General features: G+C 44.7%; 1 protein-coding gene across 1 annotated transcript in view; it reads right to left on the minus strand.

Annotated features, from left to right (window-relative positions):
• SLIT3 (slit guidance ligand 3) overlaps positions 1 to 21,413 on the minus strand; it is a 639,400-nt gene that overhangs the window by 203,754 nt on the left and 414,233 nt on the right. The window contains exon 5 of the mRNA XM_014345150.4: positions 17,631 to 17,702. Within this exon, the coding sequence (XP_014200636.3) occupies positions 17,631 to 17,702 (72 nt within the window). The remainder of the gene's footprint in view (positions 1 to 17,630; positions 17,703 to 21,413) is intronic.

The raw sequence follows: 21,413 nt of genomic DNA on the forward strand, positions 1-21,413 counted from the left end.
GCTATTCACTGGTCAAAATAAATAGAATCATACAGATGAAATGGATGCATTTTTTAGGTAGATTAAATCTCAATAAAGTTGACTTAAAAAATAAAATCATCTAAATTCCTATCACTTATAGTTGACAATTGCTACCATTTGGTTTATGTCCTTCAGACTTTTTTCCCCGTGCAAATATATACATATATAAAATCATATTCAAACTTTTAAATGTACCTTCCATTTTATTTAATTAAATTGGAATACATGATTTGATAATCTGCTTTGTTAAACAAAATACTAATAATATATTGGTTAGATTCTTTAATGGTTTATTTCCTTATCTCAAACTGTTTTCTCATTCCTAAACAGCTTGACCTTCCCATCTACCCCAACTATGGTAGAGTAACCCAATTTGAGGAAGCTCTGTGACTCTTTGCATCTCTTTTTCAAGACAGCTTTTTCACTTTTTCCTTCTCTCTACAAGATGTGTGGATTAAACTGGCCCGGGACAGATGGCAGCCAGCTCGCAGCCTAGCCGGGGTCATGTTTCCAAGGTGCAGGCGGAGTCAGCATTTGCTGAAAGCCGGGCCGGACTCCATCCTCAGCTTGTAGGCCACTCACAGGGAGAAACTCAAAAAGGCTCCAAAGAGAACCAGAGGTCCTTTACCCTCCACTGTTTGGAGAAAAAGCCTCAAAGTAACTGAGAGGGAGGCTTTGTTCTTTGCCTTTGTTCCACATGAGGCCCTCCCACATTCTCCAATCCACTGTCATAATGTGGGACCTCCTTGACTGACAACATTCTAAGGGATTGACAAATTAAGAGCAATGAAGGCTTGGATATTAGGCACAAAGGACTCAATGTGAGCCACAACCATCACCTATCTCATCTCCACTCCTGGCCAGATGCCGAACAGCACACAGGAAAATCCAACACAGACAGCAGACACTTGCCTTACATGTGTGGAAGTTCCCCCCCTTTTTATTCTCAGGCCTCTTCACTCTCATTTTAATTTTGGATTGATTTCCCCCAATTGTTTTAAACACTGTTAACAGTGAGTCAGATTAATGTAGATTCATATTTTGACTCTGCTATGTGACCTTGGACAAACTACCTAACCTTGCTGAGTCCGAGTTTCTTCATCTTTTAAAGAAGGATAATCCCACCAACCCCACTGGGTTCTTACAGCAATTAAATGATATAAGAATAATAATTAACATTTGAAGTGCTTACTGTGTGTTAGTGCTAACTCTTTTACAAACATTCTCTGCATTAGGTACTACCTTTAGTCTCTATGAAGAAACCAAGCTTAATAGAGAAGCTAGCAATTGGCTCAGGACTAGTGGGGAGACTGACACTTCAACCCAGATCTCTTCTCATTTCAATGCCAAGTCTGTATTCTGCATGCCAGTGGTTCTCAAAAGTTATAGAATCAGCCGTGGAGTGGCTTAAACATGCAGATTCCTGGGCCTTGACCAGAAATCAGGATTCAGTTAGTTGCTAACAGGGCTCAGGAACCTGCATTCTAAATAAGGTCTGGGAGATTCTGGAGCAGGTGGTTTTCAAACTATGCTTGGAAACATTGCACGTGGCTACAATGAAACCATGCAATTATTACTTTACCATTATGACTTTAAAAAACAAGCAGAGAAAAATTCTAGAGTAGGCCGGGGAAGGGAACTGTAGGACTTATGAGTCGTTGACTCTACTTGGTTCTCAAAGAACAGGCAATCAATGACAAGAGTCGAGATGGTGCTGGTGACAGAGAGGCACATAGATGTACATGTATTGAGGAAACAATCTGTCTAAATAAACAATGATGAGTCAAGCTAAAGAATGTGTTGGTCCCTCAGTATTTGGAGTCTTTGGGATGCTTCAGTGAAAATGACCAGTGGTGTGTGACTTTGAAGAAGCAGGGCAAAGTCACTCACTTCTGGAACATGCCAGGGCCATACCCTGATGTAGGCAGAGTGCTCAGCCTCAAAACACTACAAGATGTAGTAGAAAGGGATGTTCAAGTCCAGGAACAGTGCTCTGCTTTGTACAATTAGCAATGGTCCATGTGAGTTGGTTTTGGGAAGATCTGCTCCCATATTTGCCTCCCCCGAGCCTTCTTGATTGCCACGATTAGAGTCGCTTTTTCAAGGCCTTGGCAGGCAGTTGGATGCAAACTGATTCAAGGGATTATGGCATCGAGACTTGCTAACATATTAGCAAGATTATTGACACCTGCAGCTGCAGGAAAAACCAGAATCTTCCATTCACATCCTTGGCCTGCAGCAGGCTCACCCCAGTGACTGGGAGGCATGATCTATATTAGAGGCTAGTAGTTGAATGGGACCCACAGATGACTGGATTTGCCCAACATGGTATGGACACTTAATGCTTAAGAAGATTTTGCATTAGGTGCCAACATCTCAAAATCAAGTAATTTCAAATACAATTTTAAATTTCTTGTTTCTAAATCAGAGAAAATCCCAAGACTACCAAACCAAACCCCAAAACTCCTTCTCCTCTAACCCCGCAAGCCAATAGCCCAACCGTAAGATAATCTCTGTGTGCATCAATGAAGGATGAAGGATGCATGAGGATGGGGGTGCAGAATACTAACATTGTATTTATTGAGCACCTACTTTGTGCCAAGCTCTACTGAATAAGTCCTTTCCACGTGTCATCTCATTTGACTTATTTATTTTTTGAGTCAGGTCTCACTGTGTTGCCCAGGCTGGAGTGCACTGGTGCCATCACGGCTCACTGCAACTTTGAACTCCTGGGTTCAAGCAATTCTCCCACTTTAGTCTCCCTAGCAGCTGGGACTATAGGTTCATTTAACTTTCACATTAAAAATTATGGCTTGGCCGGGCGCAGCAGCTCACGCCTGTAATTTCAGCACTTCGGGAGGACAAAGGGGGCGGATCACGAGGTCAAGAGTTTGAGAACAGCCTGGCCAACATGGTGAAACCCCATCTCTACTAAAATACAAAAAATTAGCTGGCCGTGGTGGCGGGCACCTGTAATCCTAGCTTCTCGGGAGACTGAGGCAGGAGAATCTTTTGAACCCAGGAGGCAGAGGTTGCAGCGAGCTGAGATCACACCACTGCACACCAGCCCGGGTGGCAGTGTGGGAATCTGCCTCAAAAAAAAAAAAAAAAAAAAAAGAAAAGAAAAAGAAAAAGAAAGGCAAAAATTATGGTTTGGTTAAGGATTAATCATCTTTATTTTATTGAAAAGGAAATGAAGGCTTAGGGAGGAGAAGCAGTGTGCCCAAGATCACCAGCTAGCAAAACAGAAAGAGAAAATCTCACCTATTCTATTGGAGAATGGGATCTTTCCGGGGTAAGAGGTGGCCACATATCAATGGGACTCCCTAGAAGCTTGCAGGACTCATGGAGCAGGCCCCCTGCAGATAGGAGGGCACACAGTATGTTTAAGAGGGGACCTGTCACTCTGGTTGGCCTGTGGTTGCCGGGCAGGACTGGGCACCCAGTGTTAACACATTTAATTTCTCCAGAGAAGCTGGAAATCCAGACTTTCAAGCAAAATTTACTGATTTTTGAAACCCCATAAAAAGAAACTTGAAGTTGTCTGGAGGTGGGATTTGGATCACAGTTTTTGCTTTTCATTAAATACTTCTCTAATCTGTGGCAGCATAGCAGAGTGGTTCAGGTTACAGGTTCTAGATGTAAACTGAGTTCAAATCCCAGTTCTGCCACTCAGTGACTATGTGACCCTGGGTAAATCATTTCACTTTTGTATGCCTCCGTTTTATCATCTGTAAACTGGTGATGGTAATCACTAGGTTGTCACAAGGACTAAGGGAGATAATAGGTAGAAATTAATAAGAACTGTGTCTGATATGCAGTCAGGGCTTGATAAAAGCTTATTACCTACTAAGAAGGAAAGTCTCTGTTTGAGGCTTCATTCCTTCCTTGACACAGCCTCTGTTTATTTGGTGTACATGTCGGCAGTGGGGAGATATGATCACCTGGGGGTAAATTATGGGCTTTAGAAGTTATCTCAGACAAATACCCCATCTCTCAGCCCAAGAAATGGTGTTGTCTCTATTAGCAGAAAGAGGAGTACAACCTTAAAAACAGAATGCTAATTAGCTGGGAAATCTTGGAACTGCTACTGGACCATGTGCTGTATGTACCAAACCTTATCCACTGGGTACTTACTTGTCTGGCTAGGAAGTTTTCCTGGCAGACACAGTACCCAAGAACGGATCATTGGCATTTAAAAGTAATTTAGGTTTGCGCACTTGTGCCTGGGGACTGCATACAGAGAGAACTTTAAAGGAGAATGTTAACAATGGCAAATAATAGCTGTCAGTGTAAATGGACACATCGTAACACATCCATTTATAGAGCTGAATGCTTGTGGCAGACACAGAAGTGCTCCATGCCGGCACGGCAGGCGCTATGCATATGGATGTGTCAGTTCTGATACAAGCCTGCTCTGAAACATCCGCTCCAATAAAAGAGACCCACATGTACCATGAGCAGTATTGCGGCAGAGATCTCAGGCTCTGAAAACCACCGTCCTGCACTCTGCACAAGCAACTTATTTATTCATCTAGCAAATATTTTTGATGATTGGCTCACCATGTCTTCACATGAGTCTCTAATAATTCTCTTTCCAGAACTGGCTGTTGCCCCCAGATGCAAAGTAGTTTATCTGGGGCTACAAGAAGGAAGGGAGAATGGCCAAGAAAGCCAGTTAAACTTCGCCCTGCTGCAGAAATCCCTAACCAGTCCCAAGGATATCTGGAAACTTTCAAAAGCCCTAAGCCCCATTCCAGGTAATCACCTCCCATTCAACACCAACCCTTCTCCTTTCCTTTCCTCCCACATTGAGCCCAGCTCAGACCCTCAACCTTGGAGTTGAGCTTCCAAAGTCCAGCTCTGAGTCCAGAGACCTGGCATTATCCTGATTCTCTTTTCTGCTGTCCCTACCTGGTGCTGGCTTCTTGACCCTGCCACGGAATTTTACCTCAATGACAAAACCTAGCTCCTTCCTGGTGGAAGATGGCCTCAAAGAACCATCAAACTCTGTGATATGAGTAGACCTGAAAGATTATTTATCAAGTCCAGTGGTTATTTTTCAAGCCTTTTTTCTCCCCATAGGCTCTTTGTGACACAAAATCTCATGTTGCACACTAATGTCAAAAGAGGCAATTTAAATCTTTATCACTGTTGAAAATAACTATTTGTGGGCTCTTGAAGCACCAGAGTTTCTCAGAATACAAGGTGAAATTCACTGATTTTATGTCAATGATTTATTTTAATAGAAGAGGAAATCCAGACGACAGGGTTTGGTGAGAGCCTGAGGGTGGTTCTAGTACTGGTTTCCCATGGCTGCTATAATGAATTACCACAAACTGAGCGTCTTAACATAACACGAATTTACTGTCTTAGAATGCTGGAGGTCAGAAGTCCTAGATCAGTTTCACTGCGCTTGTGTCAAGGTGTCAGCAGGACTGCGTTCCTTCTGGATGCCCCAGGGTACAATCTGTTTTCCTGTCTTTTCCAGGATCGGGGCTGTCCTCCTTCCCTGAATCACATGGTCTTTTCTCTCTCTCTGCTTCCAGCACATGTCTTTTTTCTTATGAAGACCCTTCTGATTACATTGGATCCCCTCAAATAATCCAGGATAATCTATCCACTTGAAGAACCTTAATTCTTGATTTGTAATCCTTTTTGCTATGTGGAGTACACATTCACATACATTAGAGTTTAGGATGTAGGCATTTTTAGAAGAGCCATTTTTCAGCCTACCCTAGGCAGGCAGCAGTTAATAGCAGAGCTGGGACTCCTCAGTTCTTTTCGTCCTTTCCATGTCTTGGTGGGGACAAGAGGAAGGGACAGGGCAGGGAAGTTACACCCTCTTTTTCTCTGGCCTACTTTATACCTAGCCCATTAGAAGCCATATGCCAGAAGAGGTCAGCCCCACTCAAAGAAATAACAGAAAGAGTGATGAAGTTAAATATCTTTACTAGTTAGGGAGGGTTATTTCAGAGCCAGGAAGCTATAAATATGACTTTTTTTGGGGCACATATTTGTCTAGGAAGGGAAGATTTAGTCTCTAAGATGTGATAACCTGGGCCTAGTTAATTCTCAGAGATGGAATAAAAGCAGCAATAATAATTACTACTCTTCAAAACAACATCATAAAGGGGGATTATATTATTTCCACTTAACATATGGGTTAACTGAGGCTAAGAAGGAGGCATGCAATTTGCTTAAGGTCATAAAGGTGGTAAGAACCAGGGTTTGACTCCAGGCAGCCTGACTCCAGAGTCTGAGCACTTCACCATTATGTCAACCTCCTCAGAGATTCTTTGGGGAAGCACAGCTACGGGAATGGGCAGGGTCTTTGGACCACTGGTCTTTTCTCTGAAGGAGAGACTTTCACACTCATACACTTCACACTGTGGCTGGGAAGCTGAGTCAGGGCTTGGCTGTCCTGCTGACTTGCTCTATGCACTTTGACACATGGGAGTCACTTACCCTTTTTCAAAGAAGAAAAAGGAGACACTTATCTGAGAGTATGAAAAACCAAATAAATATAAGCTGTTGTGAAAATGAAAGAATTTACCTGCATGATTAAAAGCTCACACTTGAGGGCTTGGGGGAATGGAAGGAAGGATGAATAGGTGGGACACAGGGAAATTTTAGGGCACTGACACTATTCTGTATAACACTGTAATAGTGGATACATGTCATTACACACTTGTCAAAACCCATCCAACGTAAAAACCAAACAGTGAACTCTAATGTAAACTAGGGACTTTAGTTAGTAATGTATCAATATTGGCTCAGCAGTGGTAACAAACATACCACACTAAAGCAAGGTGTTAATAGCAAGAGAAACTGTATGGTTGTGTGTTGGGGGTATATGGAAACTCTCTACACTTTCCACTCAATTCTTCTGTAAACCTAAAAATGCTCTAAAAATATAAAAATGCTCTAAAAATTAGTCTTTTTTTTTAAAACTTCATACTTTCTTCTTTTCTTCTTCTTCTTTTTTTTTTTTTTGAGACAGAATCTCACTCTGTCGCTCAGGCTAGAGTGCAGTGGCACAATCTCAGCTCACTACAACCTCTGCCTCCCAGGTTCAAGTGATTCTCCTGCTTCAGCCTCTCCTGAGTAGCTGGGACTACAGGCACCCGCCACCACACCCGGCTAATTTTTCATATTTTTAGTAGAGACGGGGTTTCACCGTGTTAGCCAGGATGGTCTTGATCTCCTGACCTCATGATCCACCTGCCTTGCACTCCCAAAGTGCTGGGATTACAGGCATGAGCCACTGTGCCTGGCCAAAAGTTCATACTTTCAGACAATCTTGATGGTCTTCTTGGAAATTCTGTCCCAACTGTGACCTTCACAGCCTGCTCCTACCTTGGGTCTTGGCTGATACCAAGCCAGAAATGCTTTTCCAACACTCCCCATGAATCTGTCTGTATCTGCTGTTTCCTTGCAGGCATCCCTCCATGCTCACCAAATCTCAGGGTTTTTCCTGGCCAATATCTCAGAAAAACACTGCCTGAGAGTCCACGCTAATCTTGGGATCCCGCTGTAGTCTTGCCATGACCCACTCTGTGGCCTTGTGGCCTTGGGAGAGTTTCTGAATTTAAGCCTCAATTTCCACCTCTATACCTAGAGGATAAGCAACTTTTCCCTAGTGGTCCTGCAAGACTGTTGCAGTAATTAAACAAGATAATACATATGGCTGGTATAGTGACTCACACTTGTAATCCCAGCATTTTGGGAGGCTTAGGCAGGCAGATCACTTGAACCCAGTAGTTCAAGACCAGCCTGGGCAACATGGCAAAACCCTGTCTCTACAAAAAAAAAAAAAAAAAAAAAAAAAAATTAGCCGGCTGTGGTGGCTCACACCTGTAATCCTAGCTACTTGGGAGGCTGAGGCAGAAGATCGCTTGAGCCCAGGAGGCAGAGGCTGCAGTAAGCCAAGGTCCTGCCACTGCACTCTAGCCTGGTTGACAGCGAGACTTACTTTCTCTCTCTCTCAAAAATAAGATAATACACGTGAAGGCTGCGTGCAAACCAGAAAGCAACGTACAAATGCGAGGCACAGAGTTTCTCCCTCCTGGACTCCTCACTAGTATTTTCTCTATTTTATAGACTAAGAGTTGAGAAACCTGCCCAAGCTCACATAGGTAGTGAGAGGCAAAGCTGAAAAAAAAAACCAAACCTGATTCCAAAACTCATACTTTTAATCACTATACTCACTTGGTCCCAATAAGATAAAGAATCAGAACATCAACGAATACTAGAGTCTCAAAGTATGCTCTCCATGTTAATACTCATCTCCTCCTAAGTCCCTTACATTTCTCTGTGGAGCTAAAAATCACCAGGCAAAGACTCAGTCCAATGGCAAATGTCTCCTAAGACCCCTGAGTCGTACTTTGAGGGGGTCAGAATCACTGTTCCTTTTTGCCAGAGTATATAAAAGACAGGATTATATTTTATATGCCTGTTTTAAACAACTTGCTTGCTGTACATTTAGTGCTCAAAGGGGTTAAATACTTGTGATGAGTTAAAAAAAAATTCGTCCACAAATCAAATTGTCTCAGATAATAAATTGTACTGCTGGCTTTAAAATAATAGACTCCATTATCCTGAAAAAACATCAATGCTTCTCTGGGCTCCTTCTTGCTGCCTTGACTTTATTCTTCTTTGCTAGGATATCATCATGCCCCTTCATTCATTCATTCATTCAGGGTTTCAGCTGTTCCCTAAAAACGGGAGTCTCTTTGTTCTGCAAGTCATTTATTCCTTCGCTTATTGTTTATTGAGCATTACATACTAGGCATAGGACTAACTCTTAAAAACAGAACAATGAAAAAGGCAGACTCAACCTCTCCTTTTACATAACTTACAGGCTATAGGAGGAGGAGGACAGCTGAGCAGACAGTTATAACGCAGGGAGGGGTGTTTTAGGAAATATGCAAGGTCTGCCAGAAGACCTGTGGTACTGTCTACGAAACTGTGTCATCTTGGCCTAGAAGAAATTCTACTTGTCACCAATGCAACTTCCAATCCCAGGCAGAAATTCTGGGATGGGGCATTTACCACCACTCTCTCCTTGCTTTTAGATAATACTGTATATGTCTTTATCAGACTAATGGAGCCAAATCTACCTGTTTCTTCTACTATTTTTCTCATTTCAGGAAATTTAACTAATCAGCTGGTATTTATCGAGCACTTATGCCATTGGCCCTGGGGCAAATAGAGAAGAGTGCCCTGGGGCGTGCTTATCCTATGATATATGCTTGCTGTGTATGTCTCCCCCTGTAGACAAAAATTCACTAGAGCAGGACCGTGTCTTAGTCATCTTTCTTAAGATTTGCTTCAGGTCTGACAAGAGTAAGGGCTCAGTGGTAATTTGTGTAACAATGAATGGAATAAAAAGGAAGAGTGGAAGAAAGGAAGGAAAGAAGGGAGGAAGAGGGGGAGGAAAGAAGGGAGGAAGCGGGGGAGAAAAGGAGGGAGGGTGAAAGAATGAGAGGGAGGAAGGAGGGAAGAGAGGGAAAGAGGAAAGAAGGGAGGAAGACAGAGGGGGAAGAGAGAAAGGGGGGAAGAGGGAAGAGAGAAGAAGGGAGGGAGGGAGGAAGAGAGAGGGAAGAAGAGAGTGAGAAGGGAAGAAAACAGGAAAGAAGGGAGGGAGAGAAAGAAAGAAGAAAGAGGAGGAAGGAGGGAGAAATGAAAGGAGGAAGGTGGCCGGGCATGGTGGCTCATGCCTGTAATCCCAGCACTTTGGGAGGCTAAGGCGGGTGGATCACCTGAGGTCAGGAGTCCGAGACTAGGCTGGTCAACATGGTGTAACACTGTCTCTACTAAAAATCCAAAAAAATTAGCCAGGTGTGGTGGCAGGCACCGGTAATCCCAGTTACTCGGGAGGCTGAAGTAGGAGAATCACTTGAACCCAGGAGGCGGAGGTTGCAGTGAGCCGAGATTGCGCCACTGCACCCCAGCCTGGGCAACAAGAGCAAAACTCCACCTTAAAAAAAGAAGAAGAAGAAGAAAGAGAAGGAGAAAGAGAAGAAAAAGAAAAAGAAATGAAAGGACAAGGGGAGACAGGAAGAGAGGAAGGGAGGGAAACAGGAAGGAATGAGGGGGAAGGGAGGATAAGAGGGAGGAAAAAAGGAAGAAAGGAAGGGAAAGAGAAGGGTGGAGGGAGGCAGGCAGGAAGGTAGACATGACCCCTGTCTTTAGATAGCATTTTTAGGTAGCACTCAGCAAACTGGGGCCCAGTGCAACTTCCTCTAGCAGCAATTCTGAACCTGACACTCTCAGTCAGGAATGCAAAGCAGGGAAGGCTGGGGAACTTGCTGCACTTCCCAGAGATGATAAATCTGCATGGCCTTGCCTCAGATGAGCAGATTTTCCTAAATCCCCCTTCAAGATGCAGCACCCCATCTGAGACGAGAGCCAGGCACTCCTCCTGCGTCAGAGCCGGCTTGCACTGAAGTACACCTCTGTCTCTGGTTGATAAGCCCTGGTAACAGGCACTCAGTTCCCCCACCCAGCTAGCCCCTGAGTCCCTGCAGTTTGACTCTGCCTTTTTAGATCCACTTTACTTGCTCGATTTAGGTCCCCCATATTTCTGAACAACTGCACAAGTCTCCTCTCTGCCCACACAGCTTCAGTCTCTGCCTCTCAGCAATCTACCCTCCCCACTGCTGCTGAAGCTGTTTTTCTTAAGTGAAAATCTGATCATGCCACTCCCCTATTAGGAACCCCCCAATAAACCCCCATTGCTCTATGGATCATGGGGTTCAAGGTCCTCCCTTCCTGCACCTCCCCATCTCCCTAACCTCATTGCTCTTTATTGCCTCTCTTGCTAGCTATACTCCAGCCACAAATCTCTCACGAGCATCAACTCTTTCACACACCTCTGTCCCTTTACATATGTTGGTGAATTTTCACATGCTGTTCCTTCTTCCTGCAATACATTTCCCCTAGATGAACTCCTATGCATCCTTCAAGACCCAACTCATGTCATTTCCTGAGTGAAGCCAGAATGAGACCTGTCTCCCTGGGCTTCCACATATAGTTGTCCTAAGCTCCAACGAAGCCTTAATCCATGGCCTATGACTGCGGGTTTACTAATTGACTCCCTCACTAGTAAACTTAATTTTGTCATCTGGAAAATGGGAATATCATTAGACTGTGAGTTCTTCGGATACAAGAATGGCACCTTATTCTTTCCTATAGTATATTATTCTTACACAATAATAATACTACTATGGTATATTATTATTTCTATAGTATATGGTATATATAATTTTCATATAAAGCATTTTAACAATGTGTATGATTTCTGGTATGTAACGGGCCATCGGCAAACACCTGTGAAATGAATGAACAAAGTCATTCTTTCAATACATTTCTAGTCCACTTTACTCCTGCCATGAACCATTTGAGTACTGGGGACAACACAGTGATTGAAACAGGCAGGATATCTGTGTACACAGGTTTGCTATGTGCATCCAGAGACAAGTAATAACAGGATAACATCCAGTAACAAGAAATAAATGAGATAATTTCAGAGGGTGATAAGTGCTCTGAAGAAATATGACTGGGTGATGGGATAGAGAGGGAAGGCAGTGGGGGACAGTAGGCAACATTTGAGCCGGGATGTGAAGGATCAGAAGGAGCTAGCTGTGTGGAGGTCTGAGGGTGTAGCATCTTATGTTAAGGGAGCAGCAAGTGCAAAGGTCCTGGGGCAGGAAGGAGCTTGAGGTGTTCAGGGAATGTAAAGGAGCATGGGAAGCATGAGATAAGTGAGAGCACCCAGTTCACGTACAGCCTTGCAGGACAAGACCAGGAGTGTGGACACTGCTCCAGGTGCAGTGACAAAACAAATGGCTGCTGAGATGAGCAGACAGAGATGCTACCGACGAACGGGTGCTGGTGTCCCTCCCCACACCTCCCTCACCTTCACATGAGATTACCACCTGCTCACCAGGGCGGAGACAGCCCTCATTAATCTCAGGAAGCAGGAGGGCAGACACGGGCGGTGCGGCAACACAGACTAACTAGAGAACACAAAGGCTGCCTGCCCAGCTTTGTTTTCAAAGCGTCAATTCCAAATTCCGCTAGCTGGCAGAGACAGGGGTTATTGATTTTCCCTTCTGGAATGCATGTCCTACACAGTCCTCGCAAATAGAAACTGAAAAACAGAGGAAAACATAACTGCTGAGAAAGACAGGGCAAGGGGACATTTAAAAAAAAACAATCCCTACTGGTTTTTGTCTTTTTCTTATTAGGCTCGGCTGGATTGTGGCCTGTCATCTCTCTTGTTTTCCCAATTCATTTCCTTTGGTTCTATCTCTACGTCTTTCCGTGATTTCTTTTTCTTTCTCTCCTCTCTCCTTTTCGCTGTGCCTTTGCCCAGTACCTAGCACAGTTTCTGCATACAGTAGGCATTTCATACTGGAGTGGTGAGTGTTGGTCTCTCTACAGGACAGTCTCTCTAAGGGTCTCTTTCTTCATCCAGATCACTTTGTCCATCGAACCGCCTGTCTCTCTTTAAATACAGCACCTTCCGCCCTTCTAGGCAAGTAGTGGAGAATGAGACCAGCCCATTAAACCAGCTTTCAGTAATTGCGTAGAGTGGCATCCCCAGATAATTACGTTCTCTCTCTTCTCTGGAGAAGCAGGAAGCAATTAGGGACTTCCTTCTGCTGTCTGGAGGGGCAGGCGTCCAGTCCCTTCACTGAGAGCATCATGCTTGTGGCTCCTCAGGTCCACAGGGCTCAGAGGCCGCCTGCGTCCTTTCTCTTGGCTCTGATAAAAGTTGTATGCTTGCCTACTTCCTTAGGTGAATAGGGACTCTGCTCTGTAGCAGCTTCTGGTCACTTTATTGTTCCTGTTTGCTGGCATGGCTGTGAGGAAAGGAACCCGGGTAGACAGAAGTGTCCATGGCGAAAGTCCAAAAGATGGTTGGGTGTGTTACTGATGGTAGCTTAGTTGCAGAGGCCTAGGCCTAATTTTATCTGCTGACTTTTACCAACTTATACAAATTGATGAAAACTTAATTTTATGTGGAAAATGTGGGTATCACAGTTTCTTCCTTTTTTTTTTTTTTTTAAGACTGAGTTTCACTCGTCTCCCAGGCTGGAGTGCAATGGTGCAATCTTGGCTCACTGCAACCTCTGCCTACTGGGTTCAAACAGTTCTCTTGCCTCAGTCTCCCGAGTAGCTGGGATTATAAGTGCCTGCCACCACACCTAGCTAATTTTTGTATTTTTAGTACAGATGGGGTTTCACCATGTTGGCCAGGCTGGTCTCGAATTCCTGACCTCAGGTGATCCACCCGCCTTGGCCTCCCAAAATGCTGGGATTACAGGCATGAGCCACCACACCTGGCCACAGCCTCTTCCTTCTTGAAGGGAAATATCAGCGCAAGCAAAGAAAATATACGTCAAAACTACAAAATTATTTTTTAAACCAGATAGTTTTTTATTTTCTCCGTGTAATAAAGCATATGGTGTTACACATAGGCCCAACTGGTTGTCATTTTACATAGCATGCAGTTTGAAGCTGGATATGCCAGCAGTTTATCTTCTAGTCTTTAAGGTAATAGTGGAATGGTGTGAATTCCCTGAGCTCACACACTGTGGTGGAGCAGGCTTGGGGGCTGGGTAGTGGTTCTCAAACAAGCTGATGACAAGGATATGCATCTCTGAGATTTAAAATTTGCTATTTATCATTCACAAGGTAGACAATCTCCATAACTGAGGACTGGTAGGAGGAGGAGTGTTTCCTTAGCAGGTTTTATAGAAATTTAATTTGTGCTAAATGTCTCTTATTTTCCATGTGCCGATGCATATTTAAACATACAGCTTCATTATCACCTCTGTCCAGATGCTTCCCCTCCATGAAGCATCAGATCCTCAGCTCAGGTCCTACAGTTCTAATTACTCACATGAGTTTTTCTCTTGGGCTGTAAGATTATTTAGTCTGACTCCCTCTTATTAAAACCAAGGAAGCTGAGGACCAGAGGCATAGCATGGCTTTAGCAAAGTCCTTCAACCAGCAGGAACTGGACAGGATGTCAGATCACAAACTTCCTCACACAGAGAAGATGCTCTGTCCACAATGCTGACAGAAGACTTGACATCACTTCACACCCAATGTGATTACAACCCAACTCAGGATCTTCCAAGCCTGGCTCCTCCTCCTGAACTTCCCATTTCTGTGAAGTGGAAGCTCCAAGAAGACAGAGCTCACAGATTTATATTGATATATCTTACTCCCTGCTGTTTTCCCCAGAACTAGCACTTAGAAGGCACTCAAAAAATAGTGTGAATGAATGATTATGAGAATTTGCCATCATTCTCTGTATTGTCTGAACTTGGAACTAATCGTTTTTCACTTCTTTTTCCATGGCCTCTAACAACTCACTGACTGCGAAGCTCTGTTGATTTTGTCCCCAGGGACGGCTTACTTTGGCCTCTTTCTCCACTTCCTGCTTCTCTCTCCCAAGAGACAGCGTGAGAGAGAGATACGAGCCTAAACCCTCACATTGGACTACAGCCTCATCTCCTGCCCCGACCTTTCCTTCTGCCACCTCCTCCTGTCCCCGGTTCCTCTTCCAGAACAAATGTTTTCACCATGATCTGTCCCAGGGCAAAAGCCATCCACATTCTCAGTGCCTACATCTAAAGCCCATGCTCCTCGCAGTCAAGGCTCTCCAGCAACCGGCTTCCACCTCTCTTTCTAACCCAATCACACACTCTTCTGCCCCAGATCCCTCCACTCCCATGAGATGTCTCTGCTGGAAACACACCTTATACAGTTTTGCCTTTACACTTTGCACGTACTATCTTTATTACTTTGTGAATTCTAACCACCATTCAGGCCCAGCTACAGTCTTCACTATTGTAACAAAGGAATACAGCAGCAACAGTAGTTAGAACTTTCTAAATACCTTTCATGCATCAAGCGTAGGACTAAGTTATTCATACGCATTGTTTTATTAACCTCCACAAAAACCCTAGGAGGTAAGTCCAACTATTATCCTCATTTTATACAGTGGAAACATAGGCTTAGAAGTGTCAAGTAATGTACCTAACATCACAGACTAAGAACCTAGAACACATGGAATTCATACATACTTCTATCAGACCGCCAAAACCATGCTTCTAACCACTAGGCTACATTGCCTAAAGCTGTCTGTTCCTTCTGAGCTCTGACAGCCCCTCATTACATATAGCTACTCATTAGCCAACTTTCATGTAGATTGGTACTTTACTAAACATTTTCTTGTATGTACATGATTCTTGTCCCCAGTTACACTGTAAGCTACTGGAGAACATGAATTGTACCTCTGGGGCCTTTGGGTCCTGCCTGACAAGTGCCTGCTGACTGAACTGATTAGAGGTACACAGTATTCAATTCCCCTTAGGTGTTTTTGGTTAATTCATCCTTTAGGCAGTGAATTCACTCCCCTTTCCTTCTTCTCCCCAAGCCCAGCTGCTAGTAGTGAGTATAAACAAAGAGAAGATCCTCACTGAGTTTAGGATCCTGAGTAATACACATTTGCATGGCTTAGATGGTGGGCTGATGGTGGGTGCTGGAGTGACTTAGGAGTCTGGGTTTGTAGAATCTTGAACCTTTTAAGTCCTGAGGCCTTTGCATAGTTAGAGATATTGTAAGGGGGGAAAAGAGACCCTGTAAAACAAAATCTGAGAAACGCTAGCAACTATTAAGAACAATCGTGGGATTTATTCACTTTCTTAACAATCAAAAACATAGTCAGCGATTAACTGTCCAGCCCTGGTTATACATCACTACAATATGTTCTTTTTGGTTAATGGATCCATTTAAAATTAGTGTCAAGAGATCTGACTGATATATCACTTTATATACGCAAAATGTTCTTTTGGGGTTCAACCATCAGAAAGCTGGTTGACCCTGAGTTAGTCACTGCCCCTCTCTGGGCCTCCATTTTCTCATTCCCTGACATTCTGGCAGGCTAATTAACATAGTTGTTTTTGGTTCATGTGAACAGTCTTGAGTTCTTGGAATGCATGGAACGAAATGCTAGAAAAGCACTCTGAAATGTTAAAAGTGCCAGTTCAGGATGAGAGATCTCTCATTATTTATTTAGTGGTTTTGAAGGTTTGGCTTTTCTGTATCTCATTTTCTCAGGAAGATATAAACTCAGGAGGCTGTTTCTTGCGAGAAGCCTACACCTGTCCTGCAAAGGAGCTCCCATTCTTTGTGGGTGTGGCTGCTCCACCCCGCCCTCTCCTGCTCTTGGGAAAACACCCTCAGAAGCAGCAGCAGGCGGCCTCCTTGTCCTTGAGCCCCTTGCAAAGTCCTCTCTGCTTCTCTGTTCCCTCCACCCACCCCCAGAGACGCCTCTGCCCTCTTGCGTGCTTTGCATGTTAAACACCAAAAGCTTTCCGCTAAGTCCACAGGGGAGGCAGATAACCTGCATCTGGAAGCCATCACCAGCTGCCTTGAGTGTGCCAGTAAACTAAAACCCCTGCATTCATTACAGGGAAAAGTGACAATGTCTTTTTTTTAAACCTCCCTTAAGACGTCTCAAATTGAATCTGGGGCTGCAGAGAAGGCTGCTGGGCAGAAGTGCTTGCTCAGCCAAATCAGACCTTCTTCCCTACCCCTCTCCAAAAGCATGTTCCGACCCCGTGGGCACAAAGGTTTAGGCAGAAAATTCAAGGCATAGTCCTTGTAGGGGCCCAGGAGTCACGAATAAGGGGTCAGTAGGAGAAGCCAGGTAGGAAATTGTCAAAGTTCAAAAATGTCATGCTGGAACAGTCCTGCGCTTGACTATGCTGACAGCTGCATGAATCTGCACGTGATGAAATCACACAGAACTACCTATGCCTGCGCTCACACAGGCGTATACAAGTGAGCACACGTGGAGCTGTGAAATCTGAAGACTAAGGTCTGTGGATTGTACCAATGCCAGTTTCCTAGTGTTGATACTGTACTGTGGTTATGTCAGATGCTACCATTGGAGGAAACTAGTATACCGACTTGTCTACTATTTTTTGAAACTTCCTGTGAATCAAAAATCATTTTAAAATAAAAAGTATTAAAAAAAAATCCTAGGCCAGTGGAAATGGATCTGGCTATGTCTCTCCAACTTCCTGGGATGTAAGTCCCCATGCTCTCTCAGGAGCCGATGATGAGCCTATTAATAAGAGTGAGAGCTTCAGCACCATCATCGTCAAGGTTCCAACTGATTGACCACGTACTATGTATGAGGCACTAAGATATTTCTTCCTTTTGAACACTTTCTCAGTTGCACAAAACATGCCCACAAGGTTACCATCCCCATTTTACAGAAGATGATAATGATGCTGGGCAAAGCTGGTTTGCACCAAGGCTCTGTAGGGCCAGGCTCTAACTCAGCAGGCACTGAGGCTCCAGTGCTCATATCTGGGGATGACTAACCAGCAAAGCACAGGTTTCTGTGACAGTATTGTGGCATCCAATGTGTGTTCCCTAGAAATCACTCAAGCACAGCCCTCAATTTCATCTCTGAAGGCACCTGGACCACCCTCTTGTCCCATCCCTCACCCTCACTCTGGCCAGAGAGCCCAAGTTAGCCACATACATAGTGAAGCAAGGAAAACATCACTTACAGGTTCTTCACGTCGGTGATGCCGCGGAACGCCTTCCTCGGGATCCCCTGGATCTGGTTTTCACTCAAATCTCTAAACAAGAAGAGAAGAGGCACACTGCGTTAAAGACCCAGGCTGTCTTGATCTGCATCTCATTAAATGATAACAATCCCCCCCACCCAGGCTGCTGCCTCTGCGGTCAGAGTGTATGGCAGGCTGTTTGGTCTCGGGCCCCAGGCTGCTACAAGCATTCACATTGTTCCTCAAGTGATGGCCGTTGCTGAAATGGTTACCAGGCGGAGCAGCTCGCCTCCAGGGCGGGCTCTGTGGGTGGTCTCGCACCTCCAGGCCACGAGCCAAGATGCTGGGTTATTTGTTGCACACACTGCACCCAATTCTCTGTTTTCCCACCTCCCGGAGACAACCCCCTGCCCCCCATCCCCCCAACCCCCACACGGCATTCCTCCCCCACTGTGGGGTCAACGCCGCTCAATCTCCCATCTCTCAGGGCTGTCCTCTGCTGCTTAGGACAATCTGCCTTTGTCACAGGGGATTGGAACAGAGCCTGCCCATTCTGATTTTCTGATGGGGGATGACCACTTCAGCTTACTCGAGAGTCCCAGAGATTCCTGGGGGCCCCTAGATCTTCTTAGTGACAGGCACGATAATTTCAAATTGCATTTCCACAGATCCATGCAAAGTGGGGGTCCCACAGGCACCTCATCTAGCATTAAGCAGTGCCAGCATGTTGCTTTGAGGAGGGTGAGGGATAGTGTCAGGTCCTACAGCTGGCTAAACCTATGTCCCCAGACTGTAAGCATTCCCAAAGCCTTACTTCCTTTCTAAGAAAGATACGGGCTGTTTTTTTTTGGTTTATTTTGTTTCCCACATTTAGTTTTTGCTAGACCAAACATGTGCACTTGTTTTCACTAAGAACTCAGGCCTGCTTGGATCTCAACAAGTAATCAATCTGTAAAGACCGACTCATCAGGCCTCCAGAGCGTGCAAACTGGCCCTGCAAAACACTCATGCCAGGCCTCCTTCCAGGCTGTTCCCGCACAGCCACAGGCTGCAGAAGCCTCTCTGAGGACTATGGCGTGGTCGGGGGGTGCAGAGCCGGGGGCTAGGGACACAATGAGCTCTTTACACTTTCTTCAGATATAAAAGGTGTCTCTCTCTCTCTCTCTCTCTCACACACACACACACACAGTGCTATACATACACATTATTTTTTAAAAGAACACCCGAAAAACCCTCAAATATTAAGGTAAAAAAAATAACGTCGCAGATCTAACTACTGCTACCAATTACGAGTTATATATATATATATATATATATATATATGAAATTCCACCAATATGACCTCACAATATACAGTCTATTATAACCTATTATTTTTGCTTGCTATATTGAGAACATCTGTCCCTGTCATTAATAGTGCATTGATATCAACATTTTTAATGGTTGTATATCGTCCAATTGTATGAGTGGCTATATGGGTCCCAAATTGTTGGGTAGGCATTTATTTATTTGCTATTTAATGAAAACACTAGGGTGAATTTCTGTGCATGCACATTTTGGGGACACTTGTCTAACTATCTCCTTGGTACGGGGTCCTAGAAGGAGAACTTGCTGGTCACAGGTTAAATGGGTCCTGAGTTGACCTACGGACAGATTGTACCTATGGACACTCCATGCTGATTTTCCAAGGGTACCTAATCAAAAGCTTTAGAGGACTCCAGTTATATTTGGCAGGAGACATCAGACGACTGCCCTCCACTAAAATCTGGGCAGTCTAAATGAACATTTTGCAAGGGGCAGGAGGGAAAAGAGGAAGCAGAAAAGAGGTGTCCACTTTTTTCTGATCTCCCATCCGCTGCTGGGACAAGCCATGTGCTCTGAGCAGCTAGCTAAAACGAAACTTGATGATCATCTGGGGCTACTTTTAGGCCCACAAAACAAGGCTGACTTGGGGTAGAGTGCAGGTGTGAGTACTAGTGGCTTCTGGGGCTGAGTAACAGGGTGCTCCCTATCTCAAATCCAGTTTCCTCTGTCTGCAACCGATGTAAGTAAATTCAGATGCACAATGAGCGCTGTCTCAGGCTCCCCCAGCCAGGCCTGATTCAATGAGCAGGGCTCCAGACTGGAGTCGGGGCACTGAACAAAGCCCACGATGACAGCAGAGGTCAGGCGGTGTCACCAAGGCCACTCAGCTGCTCTCCATCAGCCTCCGGAGCAGGGGCCCAGGTCCTGTCATCCGACTAATGCAATTTCCACCAGGCATCTGGGCAGCACCCGAGGCTCTGGCAGTCACAATGAGTCCAGTCTTTTCTGCCAAATGAAGCTGGTCTGTAGGCCACCGAGCCTTTGCCCACTACCCTCCCAGGATTGGCTGCTCTCTCTGGTGGCTCTGGAAGATGAGCCCCAGTCACACTTTTGGAAAATGGTTGATGATCAAAATCAGAGGCAGGGGGAGCAAACAGGAGAGAGGTTTAGAGCTGTCAGCTTGAACCATAGCTGGAAGCTGGATGAGGGGGCATGTGTTCCAGTAATGCACTAACCTTGTTTGAGTAGACAACATCCCAAAATACACTGGGAGGAGTAGCAGTCGTACAAAGGTTCTGATTTGCAATACGGTGGGATAAGGAGAGGAGAGCGATATTTAAGCAGAAAAATCTGGCCATGTTGCTGGGAGACCTCCCACACAGGCAAAATCCTGCACTTGGGTGGGGCAGCGCTTTGGTTTCTGTTCACTATTTTCTTGCTGTAAATATAACCAGCCTTGCTCCTACTTTACGGAGCCAGTTGAAACACAGCTTTCTTCCCATCTCCCTGTCACTGCTTTCCTCCTGTCCCAATTGAGCAAAACAGTAGATTGTAGGGAATTTATCTGATCCCCATGACAATCTGCTTGTAAATTTTATTAATTTTATTTTCCATTGAGCTTCTCTTCTCTGGCTAACAATACTGCTGCCATCCATCTGCAGGACTGTATATTGATTTCATAAATACCTCCAGTGGGCTGACAAACTGACAGCTTTAATGGTGTTACTGATGGGGCGTGGAGGAGGGTTCAGGGCTGGGCGCTTCATTTTCGGTAACAGTCCCTTCACAATTATCGCAGGGCCTTTGTGAGAGTTCCTAATAGTGTGGTTATCTCAGCGTGGTGCCAGAGCATGGAGCTATTGTTAAGTACTATCCTTGAGAGAGACAAGAGCCACCATTTTCCACTGACACTTAAATAAAAATAACAAAATCTATCCACAATGCCCAAGAGCCTAGCGCTGGCCAATTTCCTGTTGGGGTTTTAGTGTCTCCCCTTTCACGAGGGAAGCAGCTCAGGGCTGAGGAGGGTAGAAATGCTCAGAAGTGACCTGAGAAGGGGATTTTTGTTTTTCTAAACACTAGAAGAAAGGCATGAGATTGGAGTAGGGTGCAGGAGTGGGAGGTGTGCTGGATTTTTCTGGGTAAGTAAAGGAAGATGGCTGGTGGGAAAGGCTTTCTTGGTTGGGGAGTAGGGCTAGGAATTGGGATGCCTTTTTAAATAATTAGGGCTCTGAGAGAAAAGGAGAACTGCATTAGCTAAAGTGCATTTTCCAGCTTCCGGAAAATGATTAACCGACTGATTATTCCATCCAAAAACACAAGACCAAAGAGGACTTATTAAGGAGACAGTAAGTCAAATAGGAGTTGGCAAGAACCAATATATCCCCCTTCCAGCCACCCTCCCCCTCTTTTTAATTTACTAAAATGCTTTGGACACAGATTAACTTTCTTCGCAAATTTATTATTGCTTCATCTACC

Source organism: Pan paniscus, chromosome 4, assembly GCF_029289425.2.
Source record: "Pan paniscus chromosome 4, NHGRI_mPanPan1-v2.0_pri, whole genome shotgun sequence".
NCBI lineage: Eukaryota > Metazoa > Chordata > Mammalia > Primates > Hominidae > Pan > Pan paniscus.